This window comes from Neofelis nebulosa, chromosome 7 (assembly GCF_028018385.1).
Source record: "Neofelis nebulosa isolate mNeoNeb1 chromosome 7, mNeoNeb1.pri, whole genome shotgun sequence".
Taxonomy (NCBI): Eukaryota; Metazoa; Chordata; class Mammalia; order Carnivora; family Felidae; genus Neofelis; species Neofelis nebulosa.
This window is the reverse complement of record NC_080788.1, coordinates 106,391,148-106,414,853: the sequence shown is the minus strand read 5'-3', so window position 1 is coordinate 106,414,853 and position 23,706 is coordinate 106,391,148. Positions and strand designations below refer to the sequence as shown.

Sequence of the window (23,706 nt, the reverse complement as noted above, 5' to 3'; positions counted from 1 at the left end):
ATTCGGGTTATTGTTGGCCTGGAAGTCAGGAAAAGAGAGCACTGACAAAGCATACAACTACAAAACTTAATCACCAAAGGATTTTAGAATTCACTGGGGATAGCGGCTTTCCCTCTAGAGTTCCTGCGTTATAACGAATCCGCGTCGAAAAGTCTAAGGGCTATTTGACATCGCCTCTCCCACGTGTTCTCTTCCATCCAGCGGCTGCGGCGCCCGCCCTGACCCAGACCCTCCGCCCCTAGACTGGACTGGCAGCGCAGCCCCCCACCCTCGCACTGGTGTCGGATGCGAGAGCCTGTGCTTAAGTATGGTCTCTTTTCTCTGCCCTTAGAATCCCGGGTTCCCAGGCGGGGGGCGGGAGACTACGCTCCGGAAAGGTGGAAGGGGTCTCTGGAGGAGGCCTCCGCGTGTACTTGGGACTGTGGGGAGGAGGGGGGAGGGTTGCGGAGACTGCGTCCCCAGAGCAGGTTTGGGACCTTCCCGGGGACCTTCTCGTGCTACCGGGGTGAGGGTCGGAATTTGAGGCCCTGAGCCTCCTCCAGCCCGGGTTTGGGGAGTCAGTGTCTTGTTTTGGAACAGTGAGTTAGATTGTAAAGCATCCACGCAGTGACCTTGAGCTGACAGGCAAGAGACCCTCTTTTTAACTGAAAAATCTTCTCTACAGACAGAATACCATGGACAAACATCCCTTATCTGATTTGCTAATTTTTGAGAACGCACTATTTAGACGTTTCCTTTTACGCATTACTAAAGGTTTTTAAAGCGATTAATCAAAGCAAGAAGTGTAATCTGTAAAAGCTAAATAGCAGAGTTTCTTTATTTTTACATCTCCGCTGTCTACTTTCATAGAAAAATCCCTAGGATTAAAGGGGACCTTAAGGGCTCAGCTTTGGAGAACCTTTTAATTATTCTTAAGAAGTTTCTGTAATTATTTATTTCAGTTACATTTCTCTCTTCATAAATGGGCTCTAAGGTACCTGTTTGTCCACAATTTGTTTTAATGTAGGTGAATTAAAAGATTGACAGTGTCAGAGACTTTGAAGATGACTTAATTCCCTTATTTTCTAGGTGAAGCTTAAATATTAAAAAGTGACCTTTCCCCTGCAGTCTACAAGGTGTGACCATAGGCATAGAAACTTATTAAAATGTCTTGGATAAATGATTTGATTTGGATCTTACAAACCCTTTTGTATCAGACCTGAAACCCAAGTAGTCTTGCCCCCATCTAGTCTAACTCATGGGCTTATGTTTCAGGCCAGGAAGCCATGCTTTAAACCCAAAAGCAATAATCTTTCAAAAGTAATTTTTGCTCTGCTTAATAATAAGTTGAGTTAGGGTTGCCAGTTAATCGGACATAACTTCCTAAACCTGCTCAGATGTGGCAGAGTCCTGTTTTATACTCATCAGACAAGTTAGTTCAATTCAATTTAGACATCTGACCTATCAAAGACACCGACAGCCCGGAAACAAAAAACATGGCTCACAAGATTGTTTTCTTTCATTTCTTTTGTTTTGTTAACATCTTTACTTGCTTCTGGTTTCCCACTCTCCTAGCTCCATACATACCTATGTAAGTAGATACACCTTTTTTGCTGGTTTGTTTGTAAGTAAGCTTCAGACATGATGACCTTTAACCCTAATTTCTTCACCATGTATCTCCTTAAGAACAGTCTTAAGGACTTAAGTCTCTTAAGAACACCCAGGGGTGCCTGGGTGGCTCAGTGGGTTAAGCCTCTGACTTCCAACTTCCCCTCAGGTCCTGATCTCACAGTTTGTGGGTTCAAGTACCCCCTTGGGCTCTCTGGGCTCTGCTGTCAGCACACGGCTGGCTGGCTTTAGATCCCCTGTCTCCCCCTCTCTCTGCCCCTCCCCCACTTACAGTCTGTCTGTCTCTCTGTCTCTGTCTCAAAAATAAGAAAAAAAGAACAATCTGTTACATAGCCACAATAAGATTATCACACCTAATAAGGTAACATATTCAGATTTCTCCAATTATCCCAAAAATGTCTTTATTTTTAACTCAAATATTTTTTTTGATTCAAGGTCCGAAGTTCACACATCGCTTAGTTGTCATGACTCTTTAGTCACTTAATCTACAGCAGCCTTCTATTACTTTCTTTACGGCTTTAACTTTTTGAAAAGACTAGTCTAGGTGTCTTACAAATTGTCCCACATTGTGGATTTTCCTAATTACTCCCTCATGATCAGAATCAGATCAAACATTTTTGGCAAGAATACCACACAGCTGATATGTGTCTTTACTGGTTATGGTGGTGACTGCCAGATCTTTGCCATATAAAGGGACCATTTTTCTTTGATGAAAAGTAACTTGTGGAGATACTTTGAGACCATGGATATATCCTGTTCTCCAACTATCACCCAGTAGTTTTATCATCCATTCTTGATCCTCACTTGAATTACAAGATTACCAATTACCAGTACCAGTCATGCAGAGACCAGGGTCAGGTATTGTGGCAATGGCCGAGGACAAGGACATCAGTAGAATAACTTACTGCAAACTAAGTTTGAACAGAAGTAGAAATTTGGCTCCAGAACTGGTACAAATCTGTATAGGGTTCCAAAAAAGAAATTGCATCTCCCCTGTTAAATCCTGGTTAGTTGGGGGGTTTTTTTGTTTGTTTTTTTAATATTCAAAATTTTCTGGGAATTGTTTGTCTTGTGTTTACCTAAACATACTACCTGGGAAGATAAGGATCTTAAGTATTTTTAATACATCTCATAATACATCTGCCAAGGAATTATAACCTCAGAATAGATTGAGGAAACTAATTTCACTTATTGAAAATAATTTAGCCGTCAGAAGCTTACAATTCATCAAACAGAGCTTGAAGGGGCCTCAGCAGTCATACTGTAATCCCCTCATTTTTCAGGTAAGAAATCAGGCTTCATTGGAGACATTCAAGCAAAGGTTGGACAACTAATTTTCCAGAACAAAAAGGAAACTCATGCATCAGAAAAGGTTTGAATTGATGACTGATAAAATCTCTTTATTCTTAAGTTCCCTGGTTTTATTATATATTTTGACACAAAAACAACAGTATTGTGATCATTCCCAAGACCTAAGCCAGAGATTCTAGAACTCATCCATTCCTTCTCTCTCTAGGTTTCAGAGATATAACCATAAGGTAACCTCTGATTGAATAGTTGCCTCTACAATAACTAACATTTGCTGTAATAGCTGAAAATTAGGACTAAATCAAAGGGCAACCCCATTATTTCTACCTGTTTTCATCATCAGGTGGTGTGTGTGGCTGTTGGACTTTGTTAATCAGCATGATTTAGGGTTAAATAACTGGAAAACAGAATGCTCCAAGACATAGAAGACACCAGACTAGCAAGTAAATGTGAAAATCATTCACTCCGTCATCTCCAATATTTTCTAGGAGCAAATGCCTGTAATTAAGTATATCCGTGACGACAGACAGAGACGAGCTTTGGAGATTTAGGCAGACTTGAGAAAACCAACTGTTAGCTCTTGGGTTCAGTTGTAGATCTGGGAATTGAGTAGTGGAACTATTTCTTTTCCAAATTCTCAAGAAATAGATTACTCATAATATGATAAACTTTATTTAAAGAGATATATACTGTTAATGACTGTGTATTACAAATAATACCAAGAAAATAATTTTTAAATAAAATTCACACCAAGAACATTTGGAGCATTCCTCATCTACACATTGGTAAAGACTTCCCAATAACAACCATCATTTGCCACCATGAGTTGTATATATACTAAGGGGCAAGTGGGGTAGAATCAGCACAGTGTTACCAGTCTCTGAAACTTAACATTTGAATATTTCAGACCTGCCTCTCTTAACTCTAGTTAAAAAGTGATTATATATGAATTTTAACCTGAAGAAATAAAAGGATAGGAGTAGGAAAAAGAACTGGATTTTGACATCACAATCTGCAAACATGCAAATTTCTAAGGTTTTTATAAGTAAGGAAATCATCTGTTTTTGTTTTCTGTGTGTAGAAACATCAATGTCTTGTACAGTGAGTTTACTGTACAATTCAGCAATTCAGAAGGCTCAGTCTTATTGATGTCCTTTTGTCATTTCAGCTAGAGGCCTGTTGGTAAACCAAGCTCCATAATGCATATTTTATTGCTCTTGTATTTTTTAAAGTTCTCGTAAAACAGTGGTTTCCTTTAACACCTATTTTCACAAAAGTTATTTTACCAGTTCTTGGATCATTTCAAGCTGTTTTCTGAGTGAGAAGCCAAAAGAAATTTAGTTCTGGACATTTGCTAACACTACACTGCACACTGCATCTTGCTCTTTGGCAAGGATTAGACAGCTGAGCAACCTTTTTTTTTTTATATTAAACTTTTTATTTTGAAATTATTGTAGATTCACATGCAATTATAGGGGAAAATGCAGAGTTCCCTTGTGCCCTTTACCCACTTTTCCACAATAGTAACGTGTTACAAAATATCACATACAATATCACACCCCGGATATTGATGATACAGTCAAGATACAGAACATTTCCATTATAGAAGTCTCTTACTTCATCTTTTTATAGCAATACTTAATTCCCTCCTACCCCTGTCCCCGCCTTAACCCCTGGCAACCACTAATATATTCTCTATTTCTGTAAGTTTGTCATTTCATGAATGTTCTATATATAACATTGATCCTCACTTGAATTACAAGATGACCAATTACCAGTACCAGTCATGCAGAGACCAGGGTTATCATACAGCATATAACATTTTGGGATTGGTTTTTTTCACTCAGCATCATTCTTTGGAGATTCCTCCAATTTGTGTGCATCAATAACTCATTCCTTTTTTGAAATCTTGCCAATTGGAACGACATGGATGGACCTAGAGTGAATTTTGCTAACTGAAGTCAGAGAAAGACAAATACCGTATGATTTCACTTATGTGGATTTAAGAAACCAGGTAAACATAGGGGAAGGGGGGAAAAAAATAGGGAAATCTTAATAGACTCCTAACTATAGAGAACAAACTTAAGGTTGCTGGAGGGGTGTTGGGTGGGAGGATAGGCCAAGTGGGGGTTGGGCATTAAGGAGTACAGCTGTTGTGATGAGCACTGGGTGTTACATGTAAGTGATGAATCACTAAATTCTACTGAAAACAGTATTATAGCCTATATTTACTAGAATTTAAGTCTGAAGAAAAAACTCATTCCTTTTTATTGCTGAGTTATTCCATGGCATTGGTGTACCAATTTAACCATTCACTTACTGAAGAACATCTGGATGGTTTCCAGTTTTTGACTGTTACAAATAAAGTTTCCATAGCTATTCATGTAAAGGTTTTTGTGTGAATGTAAGTTTTCATTTCTCTGTGATAAATGCCAAAGAATACAATTACTGGGTCATTTGGTAGTTGCATGTTTAATTTTCGAAAATACTGCCAAACTGTCCACTGCAGTGACATTACAGTTTTACATTACCACTGAGTGAGTGATCCAGTTTTTCCACATACTCACCAGAATTTGGTGTTGTCACTATAAATTTTAATAATTTATGTTTTATTAAGTTCCTGATCCATCTTGAGTTAATTTTTATATAACTCACACATAAGTGAGAGATTTCGAGGCTAAATTTTTTCCTATGGATATATAATTGCTCTAGCACCATTTGTTGAAAAGGCTATCCTTCACTTAATTGCTTTTGCACCTTTACTAAAAATTAGTTGGGCATATTTATGTAACCCTAATTCTGGGTTCTCTGTTCTGTTTCACTGAACTATGTCTACCTCTCCACTCATAGCACACTATACTGATTACCATAACTCTATAAGTCTTAGAATCAAGTAGACCTCCTCCCATTTTACTCGTTTTTTTTATTTGTTTTACTATTTTAATCCCTTTGGCAATATAAATTTTAAAATAAACTTGTCTGTATTTACAGGAAATTTCACTGGGACCTGATAGGAATTACATTAAGCCTGTATATTAATTCTGGGTAAATGGACATCCTTACTATGTTGAATCTTCCAATCCATGAATACAATATGTTCCTCCATTTATTTAGGTCTTTGATTCTTTTTCATCAGCATTTTATATTTTCCAGCATACAAGTGCTATACATGCTTTGTTAGATTTACCCCTAAATTTTTTAAGGGTTTTTTTTTTTTTCTTAATGTTTATTTATTTAGTTTAGAGAGAGAAGAGCACATGAGCATGAGCAGGGGAGGGGCAGATGGAGAGGAAGCAGAGGATCCAAAGCAGGTGCTGCACTGACAGCAGTAAGCTGGTTGCAGGGCTTGCAACTCATAAACAGTGAGATCATGACTTGAGCTATAGTCGGATGCTTAACTGACTGAGGCACCCAGGCACCCCACTGCTAAATTTTTCTTGAGTGACTGTTAATGGTATTATACTTTTAATTGTCGGCATATTCATCGCAAGTATATAGAGATAGTTTTAAGAGTTTCTTTGTAGATCCCTTGGGATTTTCTATGTGCACAATTATCTCATCTGCAAAGAGAAACAATTTATTTTCTTCCTTTACCATCGGTATGTTTTATTTTCTTTTCTTGCTTTACTGCACTGGGTAGAACTTCCAGCAGTATATTAAGAGTAGTAAGAGCAGATCTCATGCCTTGCTCACAATCTTAGGGGAGAATATTTAGCCTTTCACTGTTACTTATAGTTTTTTGTAGATACTCATTATGAAGTTGAAGAAGTTCTCTTTTCTTATTTTTCAAAGTTTTTTTTAATCATGAATGGGTGTTGAATTTGTCAAATGGTATTTCTGCATCAATTGATATGATCTAATGATTTTTCTCTAAATCCTGAAGCAGCCTTGTATGTCTAGAGTAAACCCACTTATTCAAGGTGAATAATTCTTTCATATATTGCTGAATTACATTTGTTATTATTTTGTCACATACTTTTATGTCTATTTGATGAGGATATTTTACTGTAATTTTATGTACGGTCTTTGGTTCTGATATCAGGATAATACAAGTTCATAAATAAGTTGTTAGATTTCTTTTTTTTTTTTTTTTAATTTTTTTTAATTTACATCCAAATTAGTTAGCATATAGTGCAACAATGATTTCAGGAGTAGATTCCCCCTTAGTGCCCCTTACCCGTTTAGCCATCCCCCCCTCCAACTCCTCCAGTAACCCTCAGTTTGTTCTCCCTATTTATGAGTCTCTTCTGTTTTGTCCCCCTCCCTGTTTTTATATTATTTTTGTTTCCCTTCCCTTACGTTCATGTTTTATCTCTTAAAGTCCTCATATGAGTGAAGTCATATGATTTTTGTCTTTCTTTGACTAATTTCACTTAGCATAATACCCTCAGTTCCATCCACGTAGTTGCAAATGGCATGATTTCATTCTTTCTGATTGCCGAGTAATACTCCATTGTATATGTACACCACATCTTCTTTATCCGTTCATCCATCGATGGACATTTGGGCTTTTTCCATACTTCGGCTGTTGTTGATAGTGCTGCTATAAGCATGGGGGTGCATGTGTCCCTTCAAAACAGCATACCTGTATCCCTTGGATAAATGCCTAGTAGTGCAATTGGTGGGTCGTAGGGTAGTTCTATTTTTAGTTTTTGAGGGACCTCCATGCCGTTTTCCAGAGTGGCTGCACCAGCTTGCATTCCCAAGGTTGTTAGATTTCTGTATATGGAGTTGTTTGTAGTGCTGTTACCCTTTTGATGTCTGCATGGCCTATGGTAATATATCCAATTTCATTCCTTATAATGATAATGTGATTTTTTATTAGCCTTGCTAGAGGTTTGTTATAATATTTGTTCAGAGAACCAGCTCGTTGTTTCTTTATTATCTGTTGCACTTGTTTGCATTAATTTCTGCTCTTCATTATTTTGCTTTTCTTTTTCTAGGTGCTTGAAGTGAAAGTTTAGATTATTGATATGAGACCTTTACTATTCTCTAGTGAATGCCTTTAGGTGCCAGTTTTCCTCGTGGCTGATTTAGCTGTGTGCCACAAATTTTGATATGTTTTGTTTTCAGTTTCATTCAGTTCAGTAATTTTTAAAAAATTTCTCTGAGACTTCCCTTTTGACCCATATATTGTTTAGAAGCAGTTTATTTTCCAGGTGCACCTGGTGGCTCAGTCAGTTGAGCGTCCGACTCTTGATTTCAGCTCAGGTCGTGATCTCACAATTCGTGAGATAGAGCCCCGCATTTGGCTCTGTGCTGACAGCATGGAGCCTGCTTGGGATTCTCTCCCTGCCCCACCCTGCTCAAAAATAAATAAACTTTTAAAAAAAGTATTTTTTTCAAATGTTTGGAGATTTTCTTTTTGTTACTAATTTCTAGTTTGATTCTTTTGTGGTCAGAGAACACATTCTGTGTGATTTCAATTCTTTTAAAATTTGTTGAGGCTGCTTTTGTGGTCCAGAATGTTTTCTGTGGTTTCAGGAATGTGGTCCTGGTCTGTGTTTCATGGCTCTTGATAAAAATATGTATCCTTTGGTGTTGGGTAAAATGTTCTATAAATGTTGACTGATTCCTGTTGGTTGATGGTGTTGTTTTTCTATATCCTTGTAAAATTTCTGTCCAGTTCTATTAATTGTTGAGAGAGGGATATTGAAGTCCCCAACTAGATCTGTTTCCTTTCAGTTCTATTAGTTTTCACTCTGTACATTGTGCAACTCTCTTGTTTGGTGCAAACTGCTGTGTTTTCTTGGTAGATTAATCCTGAACATCCCTTTCTGTCTTGTAATTTCCTTTGCTCTGACACCTACTTTGTCTGATATTAACATATGCACTATTTTCTTTTGATCGTTTGCTTGACAGATCTTTTTTCATCCTTTTTATTTTCAATCATATTTGAAGTAAGCTTCTGATAGATAACATATAGTTAGTCATGTTTTTTAATCCATTCTACCAATCTCTTTTAATTGATTATTGCTTATATTTAATGTAATTGTTTATTAGGGCTTAAAGTTGCTGTTTTATTTTTTGTTTTCTGTTTTTCTTGCCTTTCTGTGGATAACTTGAGTATATTTTGGAATTTCATTTTGATTTATCTATAGTATTTTTGAGTGTGTCTCCCTATGTATCTTTTTTAGTGATTGCTCTAGGTACTACATGATATATACATAGCTTATCACAGTCTAATGTGTCAACACAAGTTTCAGTAAAGTGCAGAAACTTTACCTCCTTTTACCTTCACCATTTATAATATACATTTAGAACCACATTTGACAGTCTTATAATTTTAGCTTCAAATGTAAAAAACACAATTTAGGAAACTCAAGAAGAGAAGGAAAGTGTATTGTACTTACTCACATTTGTTATTACTGTTTTTTCCCTTCTTTTTGATGTTCCAGGTCTCCTCTTATCATTTCCTTTCTGTTTAGAACTTTAATCCTTCTTTTAGGGTAGGTCAGCTGGCAACAAATTTTAGTTTCTTTCATTTGAGAATGTCTTGATTTCCCCTTCAGTCCTGAGGTATATTTTTGCTAGATACAGATTTCTAGATTGACTGATGTCATCCTAATTGTTTTCCCCTGCAGGTGAAATGTCACTTTTTCACTTGCTGCTTTCAAAAATTTTTATCTTTAGTTTTTAGAAGTTTGGCTGTGACATCCTGATGTAGACTTCTTTGCGATTATGCTCTTTGCATTCATTCGCTTCTTGAATCTATCTGTTCAGTTTATTTTGGTTATTTTATTTTTCACCTCTTGAAATTTTCATTGGGTTCTTCTAATGTTTGTTTCAAGCATATTCATAATTGCTCATTGATGTGTTTTTTATAATAGTTTTAAAATCTTTGTCAGATAATTCTAAATCTGTCATCTCAGGGTTGGATATATATTAACTGTCTTTTTTCATTCAGTTTGAGATTTTCTTAGTTCTTGGTATGATGAGTGAATTTTTATTGTAACCTGGACATTTTACATATTGTATTATGAGGCTCCAGATCTTGTTTAAACTTTCTCTTCTAGCTGGCTCCTTTTGACACTACTCCATTAGCGGAAGTGGGGGCAGGTACTGCTAGGTGTAGAGTAGAAGTCCAGGTTTCTCACTCTGTCACTTAAGGTGTGTGGGGGCTGGTGTGCTCCTCATTACTGCCAGGGCAACTGTAGGAGTTAGGGCTCTCTAGTAGGCCTCCATTGGTATCACTCTGGCTTAGAGGGACTAGCATGTCTCATTACTGCTCCCACTGTCTCCACTGACACCAGAGGAGAGAATGTGGACTAATTACCATATGACAGTAAAGCTAGTCTTGAATCTCAAAGAGGCCTCCTTTGTTACCACCTGGAGAGGAGGGAGAAGGATACCTCATTACTGCCAATTGAGGTAGATGTCCCCACTCCTCATGTGGTTTCCACTGACACCTGTTGGGGGTGAAGGGCCCTCATTAATGCCCAGGAAGGAAAGAAGTCCTTGCTTCCTAATCTCCCTTCTCTGAAGTGTAGGGGTTGGAATGCCTTATTACAGCCTAGGGAGGGTGGAAGTCTAGGCTCCCAGCTTTGGCTTAAGTTGATTGGAGGTGGGGGGAGGGGAGGGGGTGGGTTGGGGATGCAGGCCACAATTTTTTTGTTTGCCTGGAGTATAGCTATTATCGTTTAAAAGTTTTCTGTCTTGGGGCACCTTAAGAATCCAACTTCAGCTTGGGTCATGATGATCTCACAGTTTGTGGGTTTGAGCCCTGCATCAGGCTCTGTGCTGACAGCTCAGAGCCTGGAGCCTGCTTCAGATTCTGTGTCTCCCTCGCTGTCTGCCTCTCCCCCACCATGCTTTCTGTCTCTCAAAAATAAATAAACGTTCAAAAAAAATTTTTTTTTTAAGTTTTCTGTCTTATAGGCTTCCCCTTTCCTGGCCCTTTGGCTAGAGAGGACCAGCTTTGGGGGCATGGAGGGCTTTGTGCCCATTGGCATCTGCTGACTGCTGGCTTCTTCAGCTCTAACTCTTTGCAAAAAAGAGAATTCACCACTGTTTTGTTTCTCAGTTCCCAAGGGTCCTGGCCAATACACTTTCTTCTCTCCACCTTTTAGTCTCAGGTTTGTCTTATATTTAATGTCCAGGGCTTTTAGTTGTATTTAGTGAGAGGAATTGGGAAAAGCACATCTCTCACTCCATCTTCCCAGAAGCACTAGTCCTAAACTGCATTGTATGACATACTTATAGAATCCTCTGTCTCTTTGGTTAGTGGTTTTTTATAACAACACAGTAACACCTAAAAAATTGTGACCTGCGGTAACTGTTGGTATTTTTGAGGTAGTTTATGTGGTAAAAACATATACAGTTGACCCTGAAAAACAACACAGGTATGAACTACACAGGTCCACTTTTATGCAGATTTTTTACGGTACTGTACTATAAATGTCTTTTCCTTATGATTTAACATTTTCTTTAGATTACTTTATTGTAATAATACAGTACACATAATACATATGACATATAAAACATGTCTTAAGTAGCTATGCTATCAGTAAGGCTTCCAATCAACAGTAGCCAATCAGTAGTTAAGTTTTGGGAGAGTCAGAAGTTACATGCGGATTTTTGACTGTGTGTCGGGTTGGTGCCCCTAACATACACATTGCTGAAGGGTCAACTGTATGTTGTTTACAAAGTGAAATAAAATAGGAATAAAGAGCATTCTTGTTAACGTTTTCGGTGTTTATGGAACGCTAGTTGCCTCATGTTGGGCCAACCTAAAACCTCTACTGCATTATTTGTAAGGGATATAGAGGAGGTTTAATAGCAAAGATGGTCTATATCATGTTACTGCTAAGCCAAAGATTCTCTTAAGTATAGACAATTATACTTTTTATGAATCATTACTTCAAAGAAAACTATAGGCTAGAACATCTGGAGTAGACAGGCGCCTGGTTGGCTCAGTCAGTTAAGCGTCCAACTTCGGCTCAGGTCATGATCTCATGGTTCGTGGGTTTAAGCCCCGCACTGGGCTGTGTGCTGACAGCTCAGAGCTTGGAGCCTGCTTCGGATTCTCTGTCTCCTTCTCTCTCTGCCCTCCCCACTCGTGCTCTGTCAGTCTCTGTCTCTCAAAAATAAATGTTAAAAAAAAGAAGAGCAGGGGCACCTGGCTGGCTCAGTCGGTTACGTTTCTGACCTCAGCTCAGGTCATGATCCCCTGTTGCTTGAGTTCGATCCCCACTTTGGCCTCTGTGCTAATAGATCAGAGCCTGGAGCCTGTTTCAGATTCTGTGTCTCCCTTGTTCTCTGCTCCTCCCCCACTCACACTCTGTCTTTCTCAAAAATAAACAATATAAATATCTTAAAAACCAGATAGAAAAGAATGAGTACTTTCCCTTGCATATGAAAAAAATGTCAGTAATATGAACTTAAGGATAAGGAAAAAAGAGGAGTAAAGAATAAATGCGAAAGAGGAGCAGGTGTATACGTGGTTGGAAATGCTGCAATGGAATTACTACTGATTGTATTAATTAATCAAAATGAAAAATTTTTTTCATGATAGTAATGTACACTTTGTCCTGTGCTGAAATTTCCTAGTTTTATCCCCATATAAGCTTCATGAAAATTTCCTGCTTTTCACAGCCACTTTAGATATTGACAAGTCTATAAGAATGATACACATTTTTGGTTTATCATGTTTGCATTCAGTATCAGAAAACTCAAAGCTAAATACAATGCCTAGAAGTTCTGTTAGTTTACAGTATACATGGTTAGTATTTGCTTACTCTTCACTTTTCATGCTGTTTAATTTCTACTTTTAAAAAGCTTTATTTCGGGGCGCCTGGGTGGCGCAGTCGGTTAAGCGTCCGACTTCAGCCAGGTCACGATCTCGCGGTCCGTGAGTTCGAGCCTCGCGTCAGGCTCTGGGCTGATGGCTCGGAGCCTGGAGCCTGTTTCCGATTCTGTGTCTCCCTCTCTCTCTGCCCCTCCCCCGTTCATGCTCTGTCTCTCTCTGTCCCAAAAATAAATTAAAAAAAAAAAATGTTGAAAAAAAAAAATTTTAAAAAAAAAAAGCTTTATTTCATATAAATCTTTCATATGAGATGTTCATCTATTGTAGAACTAGCCAGAATAGAGCAAGTAAGTAATGGGATATGTTGTTATATCTGGATTAACTGAGCCTGGGCTCTCCATTTAACAATGTGAAAATCCTAGTAATTCAGAAAGGCTTTTTTGACTTATCTTCACTTCTCTGTTGCCCCCAAGTTAGATCACAAGTGTCATAGGTTCAAAAGTTTCTAATAAGTCTCTGTGATTACACTTTTTGAATTACAGAATGTACAACTCCTGTACTTCCGTTAAAGTCTTTTAGAAAACTGAGTATCTTTCATTACAGTTGTTGATTTATAAATGGATGGTGCTTATGAACAATTAATAGAAGCTTTGTATTTATGTAGAGATAACAGAAGGATCGTTGTTATGTTAGGTCAGAGTTACATTAGGAACCAGTGGAATAGTTATGTACTTGAAGAAGACATCAGAGATCTCTTGGTTTCCCTTAAAACTACTAGGAATGAGGCTGTGGCAAGTGACTTTGCAAGGTAGCAAAGCAAGCTGTCTTAAAACGAAATTTAGATAACCGGGGCCCACGGCCAGCATTAAAAAAATCTAATTCTAAACTATAGCGTTCCTTGTTGCCATTAATGACCTGGGAGGATGGATATAATTACATACCCCATTAGAAATTTATAAAATAAAGAATAATTTCAGGTAAACTTCGTTTCATTTCTTTTAATAACCTGTATTTGTTTTAATACCTAACTCTTCAGTGAGCCAAAAAATATTTGTTCACAGACTAACTTTTCCTTAATTTTTAAATTAGGTGACTAATAAACATATCAAAAGAATATGGCTGCACAAATACCAGAATCTGATCAGATAAAACAGGTAAGGTATTACAATTAATGAAAAAGAATTTTGCAAAAAATTTAAGGCACTTCTGGGTGCAACCATGTCAGTCAGTGATCTCACAAAATAACTTCAAATTTCATTTCCAAAAATGGATTTTAAATCATATGAAACATTTTTTTTTTTCAGATAATTTGACAGATAATGCAAAAAAAAATATTTAACTAGAAAATTTGACTATGTTTTATAGATCATACTCTACAGGTCATACTATACCCACCTGAGTGAAGGAAAGAATTTTTTATTTCAAGTGTAACAGGGTATTTTGCCCAAATACAAAACATCAGTAATTAAAGTTTCAAAACATCTTTGTTTTAAAAAACCAAATATTAAAGAATGCTCTGATTTGTTCGTAGTTTAAAGAATTTCTTGGAACCTACAATAAACTTACAGAAACCTGCTTTTTGGACTGCGTTAAAGACTTCACAACAAGAGAAGTAAAACCTGAAGAGGTATGAAAAGCACTGCCCACTAAAAACTCTGAAAACTTGTCATAAACAATAGAAATGAGATCCCCCTCACCATTTCACTTGTTCCTAGTTATTACAGGAATGTGGTTTTATGTTCCATTGCTCAGAGGAACTGAAGCAGTCGAGACCCATGGCCTTGAGTTTAATGATCCCAAATTTAATATGACAGTCCTACCGTACCATGGCAGATTTTGGTTTTTTTAGCTAAGATGCCTGAGACTTGCTAAATTATTGTTCCATGGCAAAGATTCTTACTAATTAGCTTTCAGTCAAGATGGCCTGGCTAGAGAAACTTGACCCTGAGAATTCAGGTTAATTTTGGAAAAAGCAGAGCTTAAATTTGGTGGCTCATATTGCATAGGTGGACTCTGAAAACGTAATCCTCTCAGAAGTCGTAACTTTTAATACCCTCATCAAAACATTTATATATTGGCTGAAAGTGATATTCATTCATGCCAAGAACATGTAACTAGCAATCAGTAAGTCCTTGTTAAGTAAATGACAAAGTTTGAAAAATGCTAAGTATAATCTTGTTAAAAAGAAGTGTTGAAATTTAAGAATATTGGGAATGGAGCTTTTCATTAAAAAGTAACAAACTACTGGGCCTATGTTTTAACAATCAGAATAAGATATGCAAAAGGCAGGGACATTACCGTTGTTTTTAGTGCTTACAAACTAGTAGGCATTCAGTATATATTAATTTTTGTAAATGGATGAAACTATTAACAATTGAAAGCTATGATCACTCACTACTCAATACCATTTAGTTCTCATATATTCAAAGAAAAGAAAAACACCCACTGGTTGTTTATGTAAAAATACATGCATTGTTTAAAAAAATTAATATTTCTGTGTTGCCTCTTGGATCTTCTCTTTTTATTTCTAGACCACCTGTTCAGAACATTGCTTACAGAAATATTTAAAAATGACACAAAGAATATCCATGAGATTTCAGGAATATCATATTCAGCAGAATGAAGCCCTGGCAGCCAAAGCAGGACTCCTTGGCCAACCACGATAGAGGAGTCCTGATGGCTGGACTTTAGATGAAACATTGCCAGCAGCTGTTGTGATGGAAATGAGGATTCATCTGATGGAATCCCCTGAAAGCAGTAGCCACCATGTTAAACTGTCATGACTGTCTGGCAAGTGGGAAACAACTAGAGAAACAAAATTGCTATTTACCATGAATAATCAAAATAGAAGGTCTTATTGTTCAATCAAAATAATAAGATGCAACATTTGTTGAGGCCTTAAGATTCAGCAGCTTGGTAACTTCATTAGATAAATAAACCATTGTTTCTTCAATTGTGACTGTTAATTTTAAAAGCAAAATAATGTGTTCAATCATGTATGAGATAGAAAAAATTTTTTATTACTAAAAGTAAAATAAATGGAAATATCACTGAGCAGTTGTTTATACTATATATAGTACCATAGTATTCTGACTGGACTGTGGATACGTTGAAATGTTTTTCAATCACGATCATCCTCCAAGTATTCCTGTTCATTCATGTATGTCTCAAATTGCTGGTAAATACATAAAATAGTTACTTGCTAATAATTTCAATGCACAATCTTTTTCTTGCCTCCCTTCTTGCATCAGGATGGGTATTACACATTCTTATCCTAGCCATATTTTCGTATATCTTCAGGAAACATCCCATCTGAGATTACCTTGGGAATGTTTAAGAGTTGACTGTTATGCTCTAGTGAAGACTGTGTTTTGTGTTTTGTCCAAAAGCTGAGAGTCTAACAATATACAATGTATTCTCAGCTATGTCATGTGATCAATGCAATAAAAAGTGAACCGAAGTTATAGTAGTGTCTTAGAGCTAAAGGAACCCTAAAACAAATCCAAACATCTGCAGGAAAATTCTAGTTGATGCATAAGTATACCAAGCAGTTTGGAAAATGTACATAGACTAATACCTACTAATAAATGGACTTATGAATGGATTTCATTTGATACCAATCTAAACTTGCACTTAAGAGAGTACTAATTATAATTAGCCTATATGTTTACATTATCAAAGTGGTTTCTGTTTTGTCATATTATTTGAAGCCAGAAGTATTCTGCTTTGATAAACTAAGATTTTCTATATTACACCTAATTTTGAAGCTATTACATCATATAACTAACAATACCATTTATTTCACAGGCTTCTGTTGACATTGCAGTCACTAATTGTTGTGTCTTTGAAAGTACAAAAACAAAATATTAATGCTATCTTTAATGTTGAAACATCTAGGAGACTCAACAAAATAAACAATTCATTATAGTTAAAGAAACATGAAAGAATATGCTTGTTTCCCTCATAAGGCTAGAAAGCAACCAAAAATTCGGAGATTTTACTCATTTAAAACCCTGGGCCATCCACACACAAACTGCTGTTTTTATGTAATCAAGCCTAATATGGTTAATTTAGCAAAGACAATTAAGTACGTGCTCACCTGGCAAATAAGGGGAATTTTGTGCAACAGCATCTCAAATACCTTAGGAGGGAGTGTGTGTTTGAAAACCTTCAGAAGTTCCTCTGGTTGTCCACACACTAAAAGGGCATTGCTGAGATGTTCAACCCCCAATCGAAGGTCTCCTAAAACAGACTGATAAGGTTTAAAGCAAAATTTTAACGTTCTTCAAAATATACCTTCCACAAATTACCAAGAAAACACCAAGTATTAAAATGAAAAAAGCATATCAAACTACAGACTATATAAACAAGCCTGCTTGGGATTCTCTTTCTGTCTTTCTCTCCCCTTCTCCCACTCTTTCTGATTCTCCCTGGTTCATGCTCTCTCAAACAAAAAGAGTAAAGACTATAAATGGGACAAATGCTGAGCTGCCAATTAGATTCACTGTGATCAGAGGGGCCTGGGTGGCTCAGTCGCTTAAGCATTGACTTTGATTCAGGTCATGATCTCACAGTTTGTGGGTTTGAGCCCTGCGTCAGGCTCTATGCTGACAGTTCAGAGATGAGTCTGCTTCGGATTTTGTGTCTCCTCTCTCCCTCCCCTGCTCACTCTCTGTCTCTCTCAAAAAAAATAAACATTTAAAAATTTTTGATTCACTGTGATCAAGCTGCAAGATGAATACTCTTATGATCCAAATTACTATTAAAAAGTGCACTCTTGGGAGTGTCTGGGTGGCTCAGTTAAGCGGCTGACTTTGGCTGAAGTCATGATCTTATGGTTCGCGAGTTGGAGCCCTGTGTCAGGCCCTGTGCTGACAGTGCACAGCCACGTTGGATTCTCTGTCCCCCTCTCTGCCTCTGCCCCGTTCACACTCACTCTCAAAAATAATATTTAAAAAAAAGTGCATTCTTACTTTGCATGTTCTGCAATGTGGGTTTGCGAGAAAGGGGTGTTGAGTATTTTTTAAATGTTGTGGTCCGCTGTTACTGATAGAAGATAGGTTATCTTTAACTCTACATGTGTGACTGATGAAATATAAATGAAACACCTGATGTTCTGGCTAAATAAGAATTCAAAAACAAATCCTAGGGGCGCCTGGGTGGCGCAGTCGGTTAAGCGTCCGACTTCAGCCAGGTCACGATCTCGCGGTCCGTGAGTTCGAGCCCCGCGTCAGGCTCTGGGCTGATGGCTCGGAGCCTGGAGCCTGTTTCCGATTCTGTGTCTCCCTCTCTCTCTGCCCCTCCCCCGTTCATGCTCTGTCTCTCTCTGTCCCAAAAATAAATAAAAAATGTTGAAAAAAAAATTTAAAAAAAAAAAAAATCCTATTATCAATGAGTTTAAAACAGGGTTTAGGGTAACATGAATTACATATATAGGGGAAGAAAAGAGATTTATGAACTTTGACTTCTAAGTAGTTTTAAAATGAGTTTTAGGATGACTGGCTGTAAAATAAGAATGAAAAGTTGTGTAATGTGGAAGTTAATCATAGAATTTTTTGTTAATGTTTGAGAGAGAGTGGGGGAGGAGAGGGAGAGAGAGAATCCTAAGCAGGCTCTGAGTAGCGCCAAGCCTGATACGGGGCTCAAACTCATGAATCGTGGGATCATGACCTGAGCTAAAATCAAGAGTCAGATGCTTAACCAACTAAGCCACCCAGGCACCCCAATCATAGAATTTGTTTGAGTGAAAACATGGAAACACTTAGTCTCACTACTTCGTTCTAAGAAACTGAGGCAAAGATCAGTGAAATGATTTAAAGTTTCAGAACTATTTAATGCCATAATTAGTAATAGAACCTAATTTTCTGAACCTTGAGAACACAGTGTGCTTGCCTCTCAGGTGTTTCATGATTTTCCATTTGTTGGTTGAAATACTTGGTCATCTGAAGATAAAAGTGCATGACAGAAAACAATGTTCCCAGATTTGTATGAAGTTTAAACTGAAAAACCATCAGAAGAACATGACCTAACTCACACACAAAGCAAACCTTGCCTATATTACATGTTTTAAGAGTTAAAGGTCTTGTGTCTAGACACCTAATTTTACATTTTCAACCTAAGAAACTTTCATTGCTGGGTTTTAAGTAACTTTGTAGGCATTTAAAGAAGGTATTTCTTAGATGGAATACTGCACTAGTATTTCACTGAAAGGTTTATTTTTAAATTAATAAAATCACAGCTTTATAGACATGACACATTAAGTCAAAATACTTTGATCGTATTGAACCTTTTAAAGAAAAAGATATAATAGTGCCTCCTCTCAAATTGATAGAGCTAATGTGACACAAAATCAATTTGGTCAACTAAGTCAACCAACCAATAAATTCAATCAAATCAGCTAATCAGAAATTTCAATCAAAATTATTGGCTCTGTGGTCCTATGTGGACACAACCATGATGAGGACTATACTACCTGACAGCGAAGAAACGAAAATTGGGGGTGGTGGCAGAAGAAAGTGGAGAAAATGGAAGAGATTACAGAAAACTAGGTGAAAAATCGTATTAGAATGCTGGTCCTCAGTGTATTATAATAACCTAGGGATGTTTTAAAAATATTGATGCCTGAGTCCCACCCCAGAAATTTTTATTTAATTGGTTTGGGGTTTGGTGGGATTTTAAGTAAGCAACCAAGATGAGAACTCCATTAGAAGTAAAATAGGGACATACATAAATAACCCTTAAATAACTAACCAATTTAGGGATTTAACAGAAATATGTTATCCTTAAGAGGTAAAACTTTTAAAACATAAGTTTGCAATTTTTGTTTTAATCATCTCAATATTTGTAACATATTCACTTCTATGACATGAAGACTCTCAAACATAAAGTGAATAACGATGTGTCATAAAGTAACTGTTTTTAATTTATAATTCCTACTTTTCTCTCCATATTCACACTATCCCAATTCAAAAAATGTTAAAACCCAAAGATTCTATTTTAATTTCCCCCTATGTCCAAGCAGTATCCACATCTAGGAATTAATCCATATTTTGTGAGGCCCCTAGTTTATATATTGGGGGGGGGGGCTTTTCTTTTAAAAGATTTTATTTTTTTAAGTAATCTCTACCCCCAATGTGGGGTCCAAACTCATGACCCAGAGATCAAGAGTCACATGCTCTACTGAATGAGGGAGCTAGGTACCCCTGGGGGGCCCTTTTAAGACAAAGAATATAAAATTTTATTTTATTTTTTTAACGTTTATTTATTTTTGAGACAGAGAGAGACAGAGCATGAATGGTCAGAGAGGGTCAGAGAGAGAGGGAGACACGGAATCTGAAACCGGCTCCAGGCTCTGAGCCGTCAGCACAGAGCCCCACGCGGGGCTTGAACTCATGGACCACGAGATCATGACTTGAGCCGAAGTCGGACACTTAACTGACTGAGCCACCCAGGCGCCCCAAGACAAAGAATATAAAAAAGAAAAAAAGGAAATAAAAAGATTATAAAATTATGAATACAAAATTGGTAGAACTCCTCCTAGAATATTCAAAAAGCCCTGTGCAAATGAAGGTCCTTAAAACTTATGCTTTACTTCCTTGTATAAAACCATTCCTGTTTAGGGGTAGCTGGGTGGCTCAGTCAGTTAAGTGTCTGACTTTGGCTCAGATAATGATGATCTCACGGTTCGTGGGTTCAAGCCCCACATCAGGCTCCGTGTTGACAGTGTGGAGCCTGCTTGGGATTCTCTCTCTGTCCCTCACCTGCTCACACTTTCTCTCTCTCAAAAATCAACGAATAAAAAAAATTACTCCTGTTTATATCATTTAAGTCAGTTCTAACTATTAATTTTGTCATTAATATTTAAGATATTTTTAGCCCACTTATAAAACTTCCTGAAAGAAAAGACTAATATTGAATATTAAAATTTCAAATTATAATGATTAATATGCAATAACTCTGAATATTTTTTTCATTTCTCAAAACCTTTATCATGGTCTTAACCCATTGAATTAAAGTAAAAATCATGAGTATTGCTACCTGTTGTCCAGGATCCTGACTTTGTTTTCATAAATTCTGGAGGATGCTACCTCTTAAATGCAGGTAAAAAACAAAATTTTTTCAAAAAAGACAATCAAAAGAGCCAAAATAGGTACAGGCACTATGATGAGAGGAAATTTGCAAAACTTGAAAGAAAGATACATAAATGGGTATAATGCTCATTTATCCAGCAACATCATTCATCCCTTACATAAGAAGCCTAAAAGCAAATTACTTTCCTTCCCAGGGTTTAGCACCAGAACAAAGACATGATTACTATACACAATATTTATAAAATACTTACATCATCTACCATCATTTTACCTGACAATATTGTGAAGTCTTCTTAAATCTATGTGGAAATAGGTTGGGATAAATTATAATTCAAAATACAGTTCATGGCCATTAAGTCCAAGGTAGCCCCTACATACATCACTATATTAAACATACAAAAATGGTCATTTACAATGATTTATCATCAACAATAAGTAATTATTAGGGCACCTGGGTGCCTCAGTTGGGCATGTGACTTCAGCTCAGGTCATGATCTCATGGTCTGTGGGTCTAAGCCCCGCATCAGGCTCTGTGCCGACAGCTCAGAGCCTGGGGCCTGCTTTGGATTCTATGTCTCCCTCTCTCCCTGCCCCTCCCCACTCAAGCTCTGTCTCTCTCCATCTCTCAAAAACGAATAAACGTTTTAAAAAAATTTTTTTAAGTAATTATTGGGGTGCCTGGATGGCTTAGTTGGTTAAGCATCCAACTCTTGATTTTGGCTCAGGTCATGATCTTGGGATTTGTGAGATCAAGCCCCAAGTCCGGCTCTGTGCTGACAGCACAGAGTCGGCTTGGGATTCTCTGTCTCCCTCTCTTTCTGTCCCTCCCTCACTCTTTCAAATAAATAAACTTAAAAAAATAGTAATTATTTTATTAAGAATACTCTTCAAAATGCAGGAAAAATTTTTATAAAACAGTTCAAACTTTTTAAAATTTTAATTCATACAACATTTAGTAATTTGGAAAGTTCATTTGCTTAGAATTTTACCTGATGATAAATGATGTGTTAACTGTATTTGGCTTTGCTTCTCCATCTGCCCATTTCCTAGACTGCACCATCAACCTGAATGCTCAGTATAATATGGTAGGCATGAACAGTAGAATTAAGCAAAAATGCTGGGGCAGTTTCTCTTTAACTAAAAAGCAAGTTAGTTAACACAGCTAGCTAGTTAAGTTTTTTGACATACAAATACCAATCAAATATTTTTTGAACCTATATTATCAAAAGTAACCGCTTACAAAAAAATGTCTATATTCTCACCTCTGGATAACCAAAGTTCTCCCATTTGTACCTCTTGCAGAAAAAGTTCTTGCAATTTTTCATTCTTTGCTGGATCCCATACCTAAAAGATTCACGAAATATTTAGTCATGAGTAATGAATGTAAGGTATAGGGTTACTGATCAAAATTATTTAATTTTTACTAAAAAAACAAAAAAAAAACTATCTTGCACCCAGTCTCTAAATCCAAAGTATGATAAACATAGTTGTTCTTTTTAATATTTAAAACAACTCAAAATGGAGTTAACAATTTTAGGTGATTAAAAAAATACATGGCATATTGAAATTAAGTTGAGATGCTTGTAGTAACTTTCATCTATATTTGACCTAGCTTCTACGTACACATAGCGGAAGTCCTAGTGTAATTAACTACAGCAAACATAGCTTCGCATGTGGCAATTTGTTTTCTTGCCTAGGGTATTAACAGTGCTTGTAGATTTGGCAATTAGCACGACGAGTGGTTGGCGGGGCAGTGGGTGGTGGTGTTCAGAGGCACGCTATGGTTTGCGTCAGCCTGGTTCATGAAAGTAACCAGCATCGCAGGATGGCGTCATCACTGGTACCAAGCCCAGGGCTGGTCTTTAAAGGTAGGTACAGTGGACAATCCTTGACCCAAAGTTATCAACTCTACTGCCAGTCACTTCAGCTCCAGTCTGGTCTATCTGGAGACTTTTTATGTTTTATGTTTGCTGTCCCCAAGAATTCTCTTTTTAGAGCGGGATGAGCTTTGTCATAACCCCAAATGGTTCTTCTTTCCTTCCTTTTCTTTCGTAAGCAATTAAAAACTACGCCCGCATGTAAGCCGGGCGCGGGCAGGCAGGCGGAAGGGCGCTCCGAAATGCCCGCTCATGGACCAGACTCGGACCCTGACGCCGAGCCAGAATCTGCACGGCGGAGAGGTTACGCACTATAACGCCACCTCGGCGTCGCTAAGCACTTCACCTGGGCGCCCCGTCCCTCAGCCTTCTGGTGCTGGGCTCTTCTTTCTGCAAACACAACCGGGCACGTGCCACTCGGGAGCCATCCCGACGCCCGCGTGCGCCCCGCGAAGCCCTCACCCCGTGGGCCGGCTCGCCGCCCGCCCGGCCGCGCCACCGCCGCAGCCGTCGCACTCACTGTCCCGCAGGCGGCGCCTGAACGCGGGGTCTCCACGCCGCTTCCGGTCGAAGTACACACAGTAGCCGAGGAAGGCGACGGCGCCACAGGCAGCCAGAGCCGCCAGGAGGCAGAGGACGGTGCGGCCGCAGGGCATCCGGCCGCCGGCTTCCAGGAGCCGAGCGTTGGGCGCGGGCCGGCGAGGGCGGGGAGCCGTCCGCCAGGGGGCGTCGGCGCGGCACCCATCCCGGCCTCGGGGCTTCCTGGGCGTCCGGCCGCAGGCTTGCGGAGCGGCGCGTCGACGCCTCGCGCCGCGGCGGGCCGAGCGAGGAGGAAACCGGGGGCTCGAGAGGACGAGCGTGCGAGGTCTCACGGCCGCCGCGTAGCCGAGCTCTGTCGGAACCAGGTCTGTCGCACTCCAAATTCGGAACCCCTTACCCAAACGCGCTCCCGTCCCTGTGCCGACGACACCCACTCAGGCACATCACAGTGTGTCAGGAATCTGGGTAGCTGGAACTGGATCCTCCGTCAGGCCCCTGTTGCCTCACCTGCGAATTGAAGTTGAGTCACTTCGGTCGA

The 23,706-nt window shown here is 38.3% G+C and overlaps 2 protein-coding genes across 5 annotated transcripts; one reads left to right on the top strand and one right to left on the bottom strand.

Moving 5' to 3' along the window:
- The first annotated feature begins 105 nt into the window (after nucleotides 1-105).
- Nucleotides 106-15,715, top strand: TIMM9 (translocase of inner mitochondrial membrane 9). Of its 4 annotated transcripts, none has more exons than XM_058739183.1 (6): nucleotides 106-305; nucleotides 2,892-2,980; nucleotides 5,908-5,961; nucleotides 13,751-13,815; nucleotides 14,193-14,288; nucleotides 15,193-15,715. In XM_058739183.1, exons 4-6 carry the CDS (start codon nucleotides 13,777-13,779, stop codon nucleotides 15,325-15,327), a joined length of 270 nt encoding a protein of 89 aa, XP_058595166.1. In that variant the 5' UTR covers nucleotides 106-305; nucleotides 2,892-2,980; nucleotides 5,908-5,961; nucleotides 13,751-13,776; the 3' UTR covers nucleotides 15,328-15,715. The 4 variants fall into 4 exon arrangements, with proteins under 4 accessions (XP_058595166.1, XP_058595167.1, XP_058595168.1 ...); XM_058739184.1 differs by lacking the exon at nucleotides 5,908-5,961 and adding an exon at nucleotides 4,764-4,876; XM_058739182.1 differs by lacking the exon at nucleotides 5,908-5,961 and having other exon boundaries at nucleotides 121-305.
- On the bottom strand, nucleotides 15,661-23,401 carry TOMM20L (translocase of outer mitochondrial membrane 20 like). Its single transcript, XM_058739181.1, has 5 exons — nucleotides 23,149-23,401; nucleotides 22,975-23,018; nucleotides 22,014-22,095; nucleotides 16,761-16,903; nucleotides 15,661-15,836 (listed from the first exon to the last, which is right to left on the bottom strand). Exons 1-5 carry the CDS (start codon nucleotides 23,282-23,284, stop codon nucleotides 15,783-15,785), a joined length of 459 nt encoding a protein of 152 aa, XP_058595164.1. The 5' UTR covers nucleotides 23,285-23,401; the 3' UTR covers nucleotides 15,661-15,782.
- Nucleotides 23,402-23,706: the final 305 nt, after the last annotated feature.